Raw genomic sequence first — 16,780 nt, 5'->3', positions numbered from 1 at the left:
AACAAGAACAACGTAAAAGTTAGCTACAGTTGCACAAGAAACATGGGCAGCACCATCAAAGCCCACAACAACCACCTTCTCCACACCAAACAACAAGTACCGACCAAACTATGCAACTGTCGGATTAAAGAAGATTGCCCACTCTCAGGAAACTGCCTCACCTCCTCAATTATTTACAAAGCTCAACAAACGAAGAATCGAAGCATTACATCGGGCTCACAGATACCGCATTTAAAACCCGATATACAAATCATAAGCACACATTCAATGCACCAAAACACAGAAACAGCACAGAACTTTCAAAGTTCATATGGAAACTAAAAGACAGCAAAACACAACAATATCAAATGGTCCATTATTGATAGAGCCTCATCCTACTCACCCAAACAAAGCGATGCAATCTATGCAACGCAGAAAAGTTTCATATACTTTATGCAGACAAACAATCTACCTTGAACAAAAGGCACGAACTCCTTTCAAAATGCAGACATCGTGCCAAATTCCTACTCAAAAACACATAATACCTAATTTGCATCTACACCGGCCCAACTCTACATATACACGTCAAATTTGAAATTCCCTTCACTCCTGAAGTTTGCCTAGTGCATGAAACAGCCTGCAGAGTGAAATTACAAGTTCCTTATTATTAGTATTATTATATATATAATATTTCAAAATCTTCAAATATTCAACAATATTGTTTTTATTTAATAATCCAATTAATACAGGCATAAACTGGCATGTTTCATTATCAATTATTCCCAATTGTTTTTACATTTTTGCAAAATTTAGGGCGACGCATGGTTGATATTCCACCATTAAGATTATGGATAGAAGATGTTTCTGTTGTATGATACGGGAATAATAAAATCATGAAAAATGGTCTATATAAGATCTAGCGGACCCTCAAATCGTTTGCGAATCTTTTTGGATGTGAATGATACATAGAACACATACATACAAATTCTAATATAAGTCAGTGATTCCATTTCCCTTGTTATTTTTTGAAAGAGGCCTAATTATATTTTTGAAGTAATTTTGTAGGGAAAAAAATCGGTTACGTATAACTCGCATTAGTAACAAAATATATACCTTAAGTGACTATGTCGACGTTCTCAATTTGATAAAAGTAAGTTTCGACATAACGAAAATAGATCATACTGCTCTCATGTTGTCGATACACCCAAAACTTAATAGTGTAGCTGTATAATCATGTTTATGTCGCAGAAGGAGAGTACAAGACGAAACAAAGATAGCAAACACCGAATTGGGTGGAAATTGTCATTTTATTCAATGACGAAAAACAATGTAATATATAATTAACTCAAAATGTGTAATGGGGCAGCCACCCATCGATGCCGCTATATTAGTTAAACATTTTATATAATGTGAACATAAGGCTGCCCCATTGATAAATATACAGAGTATATACAATATGTAAGATAAATATAAAGAGTATATAATATATAAAATGGATATAAAGAGTATATATAAATATAATAGGTTCAAACTGTTACATTCGACATACACCTAACACTTGAAATACTTCAGAGAGGTGATTACAATATAATTCGTACATAAAAGAGTTGTAAAACTTTAGTTAAACAAGTGAAGCATCGAATCTATATACCTAAATTTAATTACTGCAATCTGGGTGCAGCACTAAAGACCCGACTACAAGAAAAGGTCACCACCCAGAAAAAAAGGGGGAAAACGGGAGGGGGAGGGGAAGTCAGGAGCTAATACATCGAACACATACTAAACTTCTATTATAAGTCGTTTTGTAGAAAAAGAAATTTGTTTATTTATAACTCACTGTTACATCTGTGATTTGATTCAATAGTAAAGAGGGAATGTGATGAGCTACCGGATCTGACAACACTAGACCACAACAAAATAGATATACAAGAAATTACAATTATAAAGAAATTTAATTGCCTTTCTCAAATGTGGCACCTCAGCAAGGGAAATATATCACTTCCCTGCTTTAACTTAATAAACGTGACAATACGGATGACAATAAATTAAAAAAAAAAAAAAAAGATTAGGCCTATTATTAGTTAAAAGATATGGCGGTTTAATCATGGCGCTCTGAACCGGCTTCTGCCACGGTTTCCTACGGGCGTTACAACTTGCTATTGAACTCTGGTCTTCCGAACAAAGACTGTATCCACGTGTGTGTACAAACACGAACAAGCACCTCTACGACTCTGGGTCGCACTGGAACGCTTACGTCACAGTTCCCAAGTTCGGGTTCAATCTTCAATTCCACTTGAATTGAATGGTAGAACCTATAGTTCCACTCAACACTAGAAACCGTCTCCAACGGTTTCACCAACTTCGCCAGTTCTCTAGCTATCCCGGGGCCTACCTCCACATGGGTTGCCAACTGCATACCCTATCATTTTCCATGGAAATTTAAGCTGTAACTATACTGTACTAGCTTCCGAGGTTCCCGACTTCCCGAAATAAACTGAGAACGTGTAACGGTTTACGTTACACATGCAACGTAAAACACCGGCTATGTTAATCATATGCAAATCGAAAATTTAATTGTGCTGCAAGGAAATTAATTGACTAATATATTTCATCAACACGTGACACTCACACTAAAATATATAACTTAATACAAATACTGTTAATTACAATTAAGAAAATCGTCTCGCTAACAGAGCTCATGTTAGATAAAAAAAAATCAATAGGCCTATAAAACTATAAAAGCACAATTAAAAGAGTTACTATCCAGAGGCTGCCAACATACCGTCTTGATTTCATCCTTTCACATCCTCATTAAAAATGTAACAGGAATTTTGCACAAACGATCATCCTGTGCGTACATGATTTGCTCTCAGTGGCCATTACCAAAATCTGAACGATTACAAATATAATACACATAGAGGGGGTGTGATCGTTCATCAATAGGCCTAATTGACTTAACATTCCTAATTGATTTCTCCTTATATGCTATCAATTGGAGGAATGTCGATGCCTACAATGTTGCCTGCACGCTTCCCGACTCTTTCAAGTGATTTCTTATTCTCCTCGGAGCGACCGCCGAAAATTGGAAGCAAGCTTAACATCACAAAGCTTTGAATAACAGATTTATAAAATAAATTAAAAAATGTACCATCGACCATATTGTTTGAGTTTTCTTAGAAAATAAAGCCTTTTATTAGATTTTTTAAAAATAGAAATAATGTGGAAGCAAAAACTTAAATATTTATCTATTACAGTACCGAGCTATTTAAATTCTTTAACTTGGTCAACAGGCAGCCCATTTTATCATTAATTTCATGACCACCAGTTTTCCTCCTAGTACCAAATATTATGATTTCTTTTGTCTTACTTATGTTTAGTTTTAAATAATTCTCAGAACACCATTCAACAAATCGTTCTACTTCTTCCACATACACCGATGTATCAGTTCCACGAAGATACCCAGAGATGACGGTATCATCAAGTGACTATGCCGACGTTCTCAATTTGATAGTAAGTTCTGACATAACGAAAACAGGTCATACTGCCCTCATGTTGTCGATACACCCAATCTTAATAGTGGAGCTGTATAATCATTTTGATGATAAAGATGATGATGACCATGTTGAGGATGATGATAGTGATCTCTGTTTGTATTTGTCAATACCTACCAATGTTAATCAAATATATAGTCTAGGCCTATATATTATTCAACAATATTGTTTAAGATTTTATGTTTGTATGTAATTGATGTGAGTATTTTGTTGTTGAATAACTCACTTAATGTTTGCATCTGTTTAAGGTTTTACAGGAATTTTTGCTGTTCGTTGCTCCTCCGCCATCTGTTTTTAATTTTATAATTATGCTAGTATACAGCATAATCAAATCTATCATCACTTTCATCATCATCATCATCATTATCGTCATCAACATCATCATCTTCATCATCATTTCATCATTAAAATCATCATCAGCATCCTCTACTTCTTCATAATTATCATCATCATCATTAACTTCATCATCATTTTCATTATCATCATCATCATCATCATCGCCATCATCCTCATAAAGATAAACATAAATTTACGTTTTTTTATTTTCTATAATTTTCTATTGAAAGTTATGACCGGTGAATTACGCTTGGGAAATGTTAATGGTTAAAAAAAAACCAAAAAAAACAAAACATATGTTTTCTTCAATACAATAAGATTCTAACTTTATTTTGAAATATACAGTGAAAAATCTTTACATCATACATTGATAAATAATTATTTACAGTAACATATCTAATAATTGTATACTTAATACTTGAATTTCTATGTTCATAAATGAAGTACATAAATCAAGGACAATTAACTGTGAAATAATCGCTTCATCAGGTGTAAGAACTTTCCCTCTTGTACTTATGCTCTGGTAGTAGTAGAATGACATTCTATGGCATTGAACAGAGAAGGAAATCCCTCGCTGATGTTGCAAGTAATGTGTAGCATTAGGTGAATGAATGCTATCTTTACTGTATAACTTACCGTACATTCTCCTTTCAAACTATATTATATTTGGCACTATGATAATTATTCATAATTATATCAAAATCATTTAGCTATACTTATCTTAGACAGTTTCTAATCATTGTCCGGACGTTAATGAGTTTACATTCAATGTTTGTTATTTACAGTAACTCATATCACAAATCTAGCACCGTGGAAGCGAGGCGCCTGTTTTACTAGTAATGATGTCAGTAATAGTTAGGCGTACTATTATGATGTCAGTAATAGTAGGCTTACGAGTGAATCTTACTAACGAGAAAGTGCCAGATCTTGTTTATTATTATGGGAAGAGAAACTGACTGTAGCATTAGATTATACCCCCTTTTCTTTCTTTAATAAACCAATTAATCAAGGAGGTAAAACATGTCGCTTTAAATAAACTGTACAATTTAGTTACTCTCGCAATATATTTAAAATTGTGTATAAGTTGACTTTTGTGTGATTTCTTAATTTAACTAGCCATAAATAACCTATTAATTTTATCGTTAAATTACTTTTTCACTTTTGAATACAGAGGCATATTTGAATAATAATGCTCTACTTCTTCGTGTTTGTAGAGTTTATTAGGATCGTCTATTACTATACTTGAAACCACTTGTCCTGTCGATGTGTCTATGTACGAAGTACGGAACACGCTTGGCATTCGCGGGATGTCGTACACACTTTCTGTTGTTGCCGAGCTGTTGAGGGTTATAGTTGAGTAGGGACGGACCCAGTTAGGGTTCTCTTCTGTTAACGTTTCCGTCGAACCTGTAATCTTTTCTTCTTCTTTCTTAATTGCCTTGGAATGCCCCCTGCGCCACGAGACAGCCATAAGTATTAGCAATATAAGAAAAACACCACTCAATAGTCCAAATGCCGTTAGTGCGTCAAACATATTAGACGACGAAACCTCTTGACTTACGCTTTCTGTTATTTGATTACGATTTTCTCTTGAATTTGTTACCGGAAGGTGAGACTCATTGGGAGTGTTACTGCTGCTTGAAGAGTCTGATGACGTAACAGTGGGTCGTGTAATTTTTTCTGACCCATAAATTGCTGTTGTCGGCCTATTTGTCATTGTGGTGCGTTGTTCTGGAGGAACGTTTGATTTCTGCGTTATTGTATTTGGTTGTTTTGTGGTAAAAACTGTTGGTTTTGTCCGTAACGTACTCACAGTTTGCGTTGCCCCTCGTGATGTCGGGGCCTCCGTTGGTAGAACCATGACTTGCTGCGTGCACGTCGGTGAAGTAGGCAAAGCTAAGCTCTCTAATTCACATGAATATCGCACATTGTAATCAGACTGTTCTGCTACGCGATCCAATACAAGAACATCACCATCGCTTTTTCGTGATAATTCGACTCCGTCTCGTCGCCAAACGAGAGTAGGTGCTGGAAAACCCCCACTAGAGGTACACGTTAGTTGAAATGGATCTCCAATACGTATTGTAGATGGAGAGGTTGAAATATCACACGTCGGGAAACCCTCGTCTGGTGGAATCACAATCACAACGGTTTTAATCACGTTTTCTATATTCTCGGATCGTCCGTATTTACACTCCCACGTTCCCGTGTCCTCATGTTTTATATTTTGTATTTGTAGATTGTAATGTCCACTCTCACTGTCCCCCTTGACGCTATATCTGTTCCGATGATCTTGATTAGTAGTAAATATAATACCATTGATGCTAACATGCTCTCCTTTGTGACTCCAAACCACCAAATTATTGCCTTGATTTTCTTTAAGACATCTTATCGTTTCTGTAGCTCCGAGACTCGTTATGCGCAGGCCCATTTGGTTAGACAACATCTCGTCTGCTTGTGTCAGAAGAAGGCTGCCTGTACATATTAAGCTCAGTATAATTATTGGAACACGTAAACAATCCATAATAATAATGTTATAATCCCCAGCTCTGTTAGATAATGGTTTAAGTCGTATTCGGGCGATTCTATTGTGAATCGGTTCTTCAACTTGTATGAGTGTTTGCCGGTAACCCATATATACCCTCTCAAGAAAACGCATGCTCAGAAAACTAGTACATCTTGTATGGCCGGACGTTACGGAGGTACTTGTAAAATAATAACTATGCCGGGATCCCGTCACAGCCTGAATATCTGACCTACTGACAAAAGCGCCCTTGTCTCAAAATCATAGGTGTTCATGAGATCATCAAAATCAGCATTTATTTATTTATTCTTTTTAAATGACGTTTGGACAAATTGAACAGGCATTATTATACACAAATGTTATCTCATCAATTGTTTACGTAATTTTACTATCAATAACGTCATTGTATTTAAAAGACCAGCTATAACTGAATTTTATATTTTTTTCGCAGTGTTCATATCTGCTGTCTGCAATATACATGTCTTGACATTTGAAAAGTATTATGGCTAAACTATTTAGTAAAGTCATTTTGGTTTTAACTAATTAACTAAGAAATTCAGGCTAGGTCTAGATGTAAACCAGGATGCCGAACGTACTACAACCGGTAATCCAAAGACAATTCCACAAGTCTACACTTAAATCCCTGACTTGTAAGGCGCCAGACCTGTGGGTTTATACTTATCATAAAGAAGAATGTGTCACATATTGACTCATGCGTATTCACCATCACCACAACAATAACAAGTTCATTATTATTAAAATATTATTATTTTTTTTAATACCAATGTCACCTTTGCAACAGTTATGTGTACACCGCCGATTAAGCAATAATAATAAATGGACCACCTTAAAATAAAATCAAGACGTATATACTGCTACAAGGAAAGGGTATTTGAATTTTGGGAAAAAGTCAAATCAAGGTCACGGAAAGTCGACTGTCGCTCTACCTATTATTATTATTAGTTTCCTCCTTGGCCGTAAACGTCTATACATTAAAGAACCAATTACAGTATTATTATTTATTATTATTATTATTATTATTATTATTATTATTATTATTATTATTGTTATTGTGGTTATTTATTATTATCATATATATATATACTGTATATATATATATATATATATATATATATATATCATATAGGGAATCAAAAAAGTGTCCCCTTGAATAGAGCTACCCTTATTAAGGAGACACTAACCAAAAACGTTAAATTTTCAATTTAATAGGGTTTTATAATTTCATTTGTATTGACATAAGAATCAGTTAGAATTAGAACTAATTTATGAAGCAATAACTTATAATGCATTCATTTATAATATGAAATCAGCAAAAATATAATTAAAGCAACATTATTTCAGTGACCAAATATTATTATTATTATTTTTAAATATTCAGCTCTCTATTGGATGAATGTAGCATGAATAGAGTAACGACATATAATTAAGTGTGCATGTTATGGTACCCCGTATGGATTAGAATCCTAAGGGTCAAATTCGACGAGATTAGTTTATACAAAGTAGAACATGCAGTAGGCCTATACCGATGTTCACTCTAAGGATCTAATCTATTGCTCAAAAGGTTTCAAAATATAAAGTTGAATGAATTTTTCTTATTTTGAGACTACTGTAGTTGTTTTGATACAATAAAATAAGAAAAAAATAATTGGTGTTGAACATTTTGGACACTCAGTGCCCTCGTCCTCTTAATATGGGTGTCCTGTAGTGTTAAAAGATATATTTCCCGTCGTTTCACGGAAAAGTGTCCCCTTAATAGGGGTGTCGCAAAGGAGGGGTTCTACTCATTAGTTTTTCCTCCCACTTCACCCCACATCATATTTGTTGGTATCAGTTTCTCCTCCTACTTATACTGGTATCACTGTCCCTTCTAAGTTTGGTATCAGTCCTATTTTTCTACCATACTCATTGGTATTTGTCCCCTCCCACTAGTTGGTAAGCCTCTATCTCCTCATACTTGAACTTATTTTTGGTATTTATGTCCCTCTCCTATTTTTGGTATTAGTTCTCTTGTCTACTTTCTATTATCAGTCTCCTTCAACTTATTACTATGACTTCCATGTCCCATCTTCCTCTTACTTTCTGGCATTTATGTTCCCCCTTCTACATGTTGGTATCATTGTTCTCACCTGCTTCTTGGTACCACTGTTCCTCTTTTGGCATCCATGTCTTCAATTATTATTTTTGATTTGATTTATCATAAGGAATGGAAAACACTACAAAAATAACAAGCAGCACAATGGTAAATGTTTATATATGTAACCGATTTGTGATACGCCCTATCTTAAGTATCAACAGCTTTCAGTTGGATTCAAGTTCCAAGCTAAGCCGTAGTGAGCAATTTGTTCTTGTGTTATTAATTATATGTATGTATAAGCCTAAATATATATATATATATATATATATATATATAATTATATATGTATATTATATTATCTCGATATGCGTTTTCAGAAAAATATCATAGGATATTATACTTGGCTCCGTCTCGTTGAATGGAACAGTCAAGTTTTAAACTCATAAAGATAGTCTTCCCATTGCACTCATAAACATTCGTTATTCGTTTTATAACACATCTAAATTAGATCTTTGTCATTTGATATTCTAAGAAAATAAAATGTATACCTACCTTTCCTCTAAACATTTTTAACACAAACAACATTTTGGTAATTAACTATTTTCCTCAAAATGGAACAGTCCATTTTCTTTCAACCAATGAAAACATTGTATTAGGTGGAGGCCTGCAATGAGACGAAACAAATGGAGAAAGAAAGTGCACGGATGAAACTTAACTTTTCTTGATTAGTGACGAATGGTGTAAATAACAAATGTCACGTGATACAAAATCTACTGATCATATGACAAGGAACTATTTAGGTGTGTTATAAGGTATTATATTATAAAAAGAATTTCATTGTCTGCCAATGAAAGGCGTTTTGAGGAAATACGTTGGATTCTTTGCCTAAAATCGCACATCAAAGGGTTTACATAAGACATGGGATTTGTCAGTGACTTATTATTTATTAAAATAACAAGTTATTAAGCTCTATTTGTCTGTACAATATTTATTCAAGTCACGATTTATTTCTAATTAAGTTTGTTATTAGACGAAGTCGATTTCCACACTTTGTTGTAGATGAGTATCTATCACTAGGTTCAAAACAACATTATTTTCCTGAAATACGTCAGCCTGACTTGTTTTGATCATTGTCATTGCCTTTACAAATAAATAAAATTTAAATGTTATAAACGATATTTACTATACTTTATTACTTAGATTTTTAAATTAAAACCATCTCAGATTGCCGTCCATAGATTGGTACAGGCTAACCTTTCTATCTTCACAGAATTGAATGAGTTTTTTTTATGCACATGCCCCGTTTTTTATTGTTGTTATTGTCGTGTGAGGTATCAAGTACTGTATCGGCTAGATCATCCACACTTTCTACTCATATTCACAAACTGAAGTCGTATAGTGTGCGCTATTATAGGGTCGCCGCTCCTAGACTCTGGAACCCTTCTCATTAATATACGGGAATCTCCATCCATCTCCCTATTTAAGGCCAGACTCAAAACTCATCTTTTTGTTTAGGCCTATAGTTTTTGTTCTTCCTTTTTCTTTGTTTCTTCTTCATCTTAATCTTGGTCAAGGATTGAAATTTTTATAAAAATGTATTTTAACCAAGCCTTTATATTTTTGTTCAAAATGTTAATTTTAATGTTAATGACAATTTTAAGGATGATTATTATAGGTGTATTTAGGCCCAACCTCTCTGATAGTGTGTCAGTGTCATGGTAAAATTCTATGTGATTTTTGTTAAATGAAAGCAATGTCAAATTACTAATTGTATTACTCATCTAAAGTTGTTATAGCTATGTTATGGCTATGAAGAAACAGAAACCCTCTGGCTCCAAAGAGGCTTTTTCCCCTTGTACCCACCCCCTGTACAGGGCGCTAGAATTCCAGAAAAATAAGTACGGTATCAATTTTCCAGCCGCTGACAAGCATGTAACAGGCCTATGTATGTTATAACAAGCATGACAGCGTATTTATGTAGCGTACAGTCTGTATGTGCAGTTTATAATTCTTTCATTATTTGTTCTTTGCTAATTAAAATGCTGACAATATACCGTAGGCCTATCATTGTTTTGGGATAATTTTCATTATTTTTAACTGTGATTTTAAACAATTTCAACCATTTCTGCATAGGAGTGTATATTAGATTATATTTATTCTACATAAGTAGAATAAAAAGATAAAATTAAAATAATGTAATTATAATTAAATATTGGATTAAAAATTTTGACGTTTTGATCAGTAGGCCTACTCTACTGTATTCTTGCTTAATGCCGAGTGCGCGTAACTATATGCTGCAAACTTCGACCTGGCTATGTTATTTTTTCACTGTCATTTCCGTATCCGTCGAAATAGAAAGGAACGTCTTCTTCCTTTAATCACAAATATGATCAAGGATTTGGCACAACTGACCGAGTTATCGATACCAATGATGTGGTGCATAGTTCTATTTTGTGTGTATATTTATGATGTTTAAAAGCAGTAGTAGACTAATCTCTATTTTGTACTGCTTAAACTAATTCAAAGTCAAATAAAATAGTAATTTGATATGTAACGACTTTATTCTGAGCGGTAAACATTCAAAGCAATCAGAAATGTAATAGAAATTAAATACAAAGATAAAACATTTTGTTACCGTCCAAACCAACATTTTTATATCAAAATAGTCCTCTTACTAAACTACACAAGAAGCTCGAATTTTTCTTCTCAAGAACGATGATAAAGCTAGTCACGTAACATGAGATGTTTGAATCTGGACTCATACAATAATTTATATAAGCCTATAATACATATATATATATAATATAGGCCTATATATGTCATTTTATAAAAAAAGAAACCTTAAAGTCATCGCAGTCGTCATTCTTTATATTACGATGGTTTAAAGTTTCATTGCCGAGCCAATGTAAAGATGCACATTGCTGATAGTTATTAAGTTCGTACTGATGGTTGTATTTTTCACAGTTTTATTTCATAATGTACTGTTTCTGATAGTACTGGTGAATGTTATCGTACCTGTGGTACTCCCTACCTGCAAATTACATGTGTAATTAACGAGTAATTTTGCGATCATTTGCGTGGTACTGTTCACCGTTGCATTGAAATTTATTGACAGTACAGCTGTATTTTAAATTAGCCTTCCATGGCTCTTTGGCCTTCTGTTTCACCCTGTTTTCTTCCCTTGTTCCATGCAATTGCTCCAACTATACCAATTATCAAAACAATGCCAGACAACAATCCAACTATAGCGAACACACTTAGTGCATCCATATTATCAGATGATTCAGTTTCGCTTACAATAAGACTGCGTGTGAGTATAAGTACTGACATGTCACCAAGTACATATCTGCATTCATATCCACCTGCATCCTCAATTTCAAGATTCTCAATAGTCAGATTATAGAACGAATTTCCTACAGTGATAGAAAAACGATCTGATGTTCCCTCATCTACAATAGACCCATCGGAAGATAAACGCTGACCATCGCGATACCATGCAATACTATATGAAACGTTTGCAGGAGGCTCCATGCAGTCAAACGTTACTGTCTTGCCGGAAAATGCTTTCACAACCTTCTCCGGTGCGGATGCTGTGTTGAAACGCACACCACTGCACAATGTTAGGCCTAGAAATAGTAAAAACACATCCCTCATTTTGTTCGACTACTAGTTTGTGCTTGATCAATTTTCCTCAACGAGTTAGTGTTTACACGTTTTACTGATAATTGTTGTTATTCAACTGAACGACAATATCTAATTTGAGGCGACAATTTTTGCAATTTCATAGGCTGCCCTGTTGGTATTTCCGTTTGGTATGGTATTGTGTAAGACAATAACGAAAGAAATCTTATTTCCGCGTTTGTATAACCTCGATGAAGATAGACAAAGCATTAGACAACTTTGAGCAAATGTAGGCCTAGGCCTATTAGTGCTAGAATGTTGTTTTACACAAATAGTTTATTTATTAGAACAATGTCCTAATTGGATAAAAAGCAAATTTCTGTTAAATACAGTAGCTTTTATACTAAATTTTAACAACATAGTACAGGTATTATTATTATTATTATTATTATTATTATTATTATATTATTATTATTATTATTAATAGGCTAATAATAATAATAATAATAATAATAATAATAATAATAATAATAATAATATATCACGACAATAACTATTATAATAATATTTATATAGATCCGGGTTTGTAACATATTAAAGATATTTTTAAGTGAGTGAGCCGTAGTTATGCTACATATCAACTATTCATTTTAAAAATCCTTGTACCTTTTTGAGCCTGTAAATAAATGCAATTACGTTCATCATTACTCCAACAGTGTTTAAAAATTAAGCAAGTTCTAATACTTGAAGCCACTAGCTTTAACAAGGTTTGGGTCACTGTCAAACCCTCTCATCATCCGACCGTTCCTTAACGGTACTTCGGACTTTGAATCATTTAAGCCATATTTTTTAGGTTCCTCAGCTGAGGCTTTGTTCTCGACATGCTTTCTCCCACTTTTCTTTCCGTTCTTCCATGCGATAGACCCTACAATACCAATCATAAGAGCGATTCCTGAAATCAGACCGAAGACAGATAGTGCGTCGTAATGTCTGCTGCTTGTAGAACCTTGACTGTTTTCACCACTTTTAGGAGGGTCTCTCGTAATCATGTCACCGGTTTTTGGTATATCTGACGTTTCTACATGTTCTGGAAAATTTTGCTCCTCCATAACTGGTGCTTCGTGGTGTTTCTGAGAGTCTGCAAATAGCACTCTTGTTGCAATAGTTTCATACTTTCCAGTGGAAACTGTTGACCTGCATATATATGTTCCTATGTCTTTAGACTGAACATTGTTTATTCGTAAATCAAAATTGCTGCCTATACTCACAGAATACCGACTTCGTTTGTCAGCATTTAATGTTTGCAAAAACTTTCCTTGCGTTAGGACCTCATTGGCATCTTGAAATATCCATTGCACAATCGTGCTATGGTAGATCTCACTGCTAACGCTGCAGTGCAGTATAACTGTCTCTCCAAATGTGCTGACAATTGACTCATGAGCGTGTTCCCGTGGATTTGAGGTTGCAAATGCTGCTCCATGGCAACTAAAAAAATCACTCGCTAGCAATATCAATGTTAGAGTAAGAGCAGACATCTTTATGTTAAGATATACAATGCAACAATGACGGCAAGTAAGAAGTCTGAAAATACAAATTATTGAATTGACTCTCTTTTTATCTGTAAAAATCCCAAAACATATTTAGTATCGAAACCGTGGAACTGACGTTATAGTTGAACTTTTTACAATAGAGCATTATTTGATCAAATACCAACGATAGGAAGTGACTCTTTTCATAACTGTATCTTAAAAAGTCCAAATCTTTTGCCGCCATCCTCCTTGAAAGTCTTTACAGATATGAGTCATCCGGATGTGAGGTTAAAAGAATAGGTTCTTCTCATATTTTTAATAATTCTACTAAAAGACATATGAGGTTAATACGATCACAGAGGCATGACTCCTTTCTGGTATCATACCATAAATCCATTAAAAAAAAACACATAAATATATAAATACACTTTCAGAGTTGGCTGTATGGATCGTTATATCCCATCGAGATGCGAAATACTTACGAAGTACGAAATACTTTACGAAATACGAAATACTTTATTGCAATTTTCATCAAAATACTTTATACAGTAAATGAATCAAATTGCAGTTAAACAAAGGAAATACAGATCATTCAAAAATTTAATTTAATAAAAACATCAAAATAAAAAAACAAATGAATAATAATAAATTCAAATAGTATAAATAAATAAATACAAACCTTAAGAAGTTAATTTAAATTTTATTTAGACCTGAACTTTTGTGTTCGTTGGAAATAGACTGATTATTGTATTAGTGTTGCCTTTGCCGCTAAGTGTTTATAATATCTGAACTCACTGGTTTCCTCAACATTTACAATAAATTATTAAATTCGGCACTATGACCACCTTAAATTTACACATCAGTAAAACCATACTCTTTGTTTTATGTAGCATCTTTTCAATCACTTTTCTAATTTATAGGACTTGTTTCCTCCCGACTTAAAAGACGAACTTACCATCAGCATATCTACCTTCCTCGGATTACGGATTAAATCACATGTGAATTCTTACAATAAAATTGGATGGTAGTTTGTTGAAGTATTTTCTTTATTTCTATTGAGTTTCCCCTTATTTATGTTTTTAACGTTCTATCTAGGTTTACGTTATTGATGTTTATTATTGTCACCGTGTTACCCTTGTCGGTAGGAGAAAAAACATAACATAGTAATTAACCTTGCTTTTTATTTTATCCCGTCACAAACAAAGGTATATTATTGTGCGGTATTTTGTGTTTGTAATTATTCGACTGTTTTCAACTTGATCAGAAGAATCCATTGAAATATACATTTTCTTTCTAAGTATAAGAAAATTCTGGTAGTGTTTATTCTCGACCTACATGCTATTGCGGTCTTTGCTTTGCTGAAACTGAAATGTTTTCCTCTGATACTTCGACTTATGACTTTTGGGCATGTCAACAGATTTGACAAGTTGTAGTATCACTACCTCATTTATGCAATAGTTTATCTATGTAGATCATTGTACACCTAAAATCTATGTAAATTTCCTATGCATTTCTTATGTTGATGGCATGTCTACTTTTAAAATGGAATGGAAATGTATATTAAATATTAAATATTGTATTGCACAATTTTACAATAATAAATATTTCATTATCATCATCATCGTCGTCGACGCCGTTGTCGTCGTCGCCATCAAATCAACGGTATCACTAAGATCACAACCATAACAATAATCAATATAACTACCGTAACTATCACCTTGGTGCTGCCTACACATGTAAGTAACTTATTGAGCTACAAAATTAAGCATATACAAATATAAAATAGCGCCCCCTTTGAGTTATTTTTAAAAGCCCATCTATACCATATTTATTTGAATAAACGCCTCGCTTTAAATAAATACCCCCTCGAACAAATGCCCCTCTACAGCATCATTTAGAATAAAACGCCTGTATCGAATAAACGCCCCCTTAATGGCTGTTGAGAAATCTAATACATTCTAATAATATCCTATTCCAGTATTACATTTCTAAGGTGGTTTGGATTAATACCGATAATGTGTAATTGTCCCTATACATCTGTGGCATATATATTCATTACAATTTTAGTGTATTGGCTCGACCTACGAATGTGTTACGATATAATTAAACTAATAAAGATATAATTATCAATGCAAATATAATCATGCCTTTTGACAAGCTGAGCTCAGGCGCCTAAACTGGTGGCAGCCACTGTGTGTATGTGGGTGTGTGTGGGTGTGTGCGTGGGTGTGTGTGTGTGTGTGTGTGTGTGTGTGCACTGCACACGAACCGGGGACCGAGATAGTTTGGTCCCCGGTTCAATTCTATCTGCTGCTCTCCTTGTGTGTCTGCTGGATTAGTAAAATACAAGTTACAATAGCGCATAGTCTTTCGAATGAGACTGAACCCGCTGGTCCCGTGTGCAATATTGTCAATTTGCACATTAAAGAACGCAGTATTGTCTCCCGGTTTACTGGCCAATTAACCACCAGAAAGACCCCCACTTCTTCAAAATTATTGGATTATCCTTGGTGCCATGCACACCAAAAATAGTCCTCATGAAAGCGCATACCGAACAACCATAACATTTTATACATGAACATGCATTGATTGTTTTATTAATATTTACTTTACGTACGTTTGCCACTCTTCACCCAAATGGGGGGGGGGGGCTTCAGTGACCCTGCAACGACTGCTCCAGCAGTCAATTAATAACGGCATCTAGAATCGATTATACGCGAGTATTGGCTAAGAGAAGCTACATTAAAAACCAAATGTGTAGCTCCTGTGATTCATACCAACGAACGAACGATCGATTAATATTTACATACTTTATTTATTTATTTTTATTTCTTTTTTTTAAATTTTAGGCAGGATAACATATACAGGCGAGATCTTACCGCTGTTTTACAATATGGTCCTGCAAACACATAGTACAATAACAACAAAAAGTAACCAGCACCGTACAAAAAAAAAAAAAACAAAAAAAAAAAACAACAGTTAAAACTTTGGTGGAAAACTATCCCCCGCCGGACACCAACCCGGTACTTCTGAGTCAAGGTTTTGGGGCCAGGAATTACGGCTCAAGGTTATGCTTAACTACAACTTAACTACAATATGGTAAAAACTATCCCCCGCCGGACACCAACCCGGTATTTCTGAGTCA

At 34.2% G+C, this 16,780-nt stretch overlaps 2 protein-coding genes across 2 annotated transcripts; both read right to left on the bottom strand.

The window, feature by feature from the left end:
- Positions 1–4,165: 4,165 nt before the first annotated feature.
- On the bottom strand, positions 4,166–6,631 carry LOC117120845. The gene has a single exon (XM_033265934.1). It carries the CDS (start codon positions 6,523–6,525, stop codon positions 5,014–5,016), a length of 1,512 nt encoding a protein of 503 aa, XP_033121825.1. The 5' UTR covers positions 6,526–6,631; the 3' UTR covers positions 4,166–5,013.
- Positions 6,632–12,461: 5,830 nt separating this feature from the next.
- LOC117120871 lies at positions 12,462–13,822 on the bottom strand. The gene has a single exon (XM_033265966.1). It carries the CDS (start codon positions 13,639–13,641, stop codon positions 12,844–12,846), a length of 798 nt encoding a protein of 265 aa, XP_033121857.1. The 5' UTR covers positions 13,642–13,822; the 3' UTR covers positions 12,462–12,843.
- Between the last annotated feature and the right edge of the window lie 2,958 nt (positions 13,823–16,780).

Source organism: Anneissia japonica, unplaced genomic scaffold, assembly GCF_011630105.1.
Source record: "Anneissia japonica isolate Jap-2015-1 unplaced genomic scaffold, ASM1163010v1 scaffold287965_len1858130_cov191, whole genome shotgun sequence".
In the NCBI taxonomy this organism is placed as follows: domain Eukaryota; kingdom Metazoa; phylum Echinodermata; class Crinoidea; order Comatulida; family Comatulidae; genus Anneissia; species Anneissia japonica.
The sequence above is the reverse complement of the archived record's forward strand: the minus strand, read 5'-3'. Positions and strand labels throughout refer to the sequence as shown.

Bases quoted from the DNA above. Each gene is read 5' to 3' on its own strand.
- LOC117120871 (XM_033265966.1), bottom strand. From the start codon at position 13,641: ATGTCTGCTCTTACTCTAACATTGATATTGCTAGCGAGTGATTTTTTT.
- LOC117120845 (XM_033265934.1), bottom strand. From the start codon at position 6,525: ATGCGTTTTCTTGAGAGGGTATATATGGGTTACCGGCAAACACTCATA.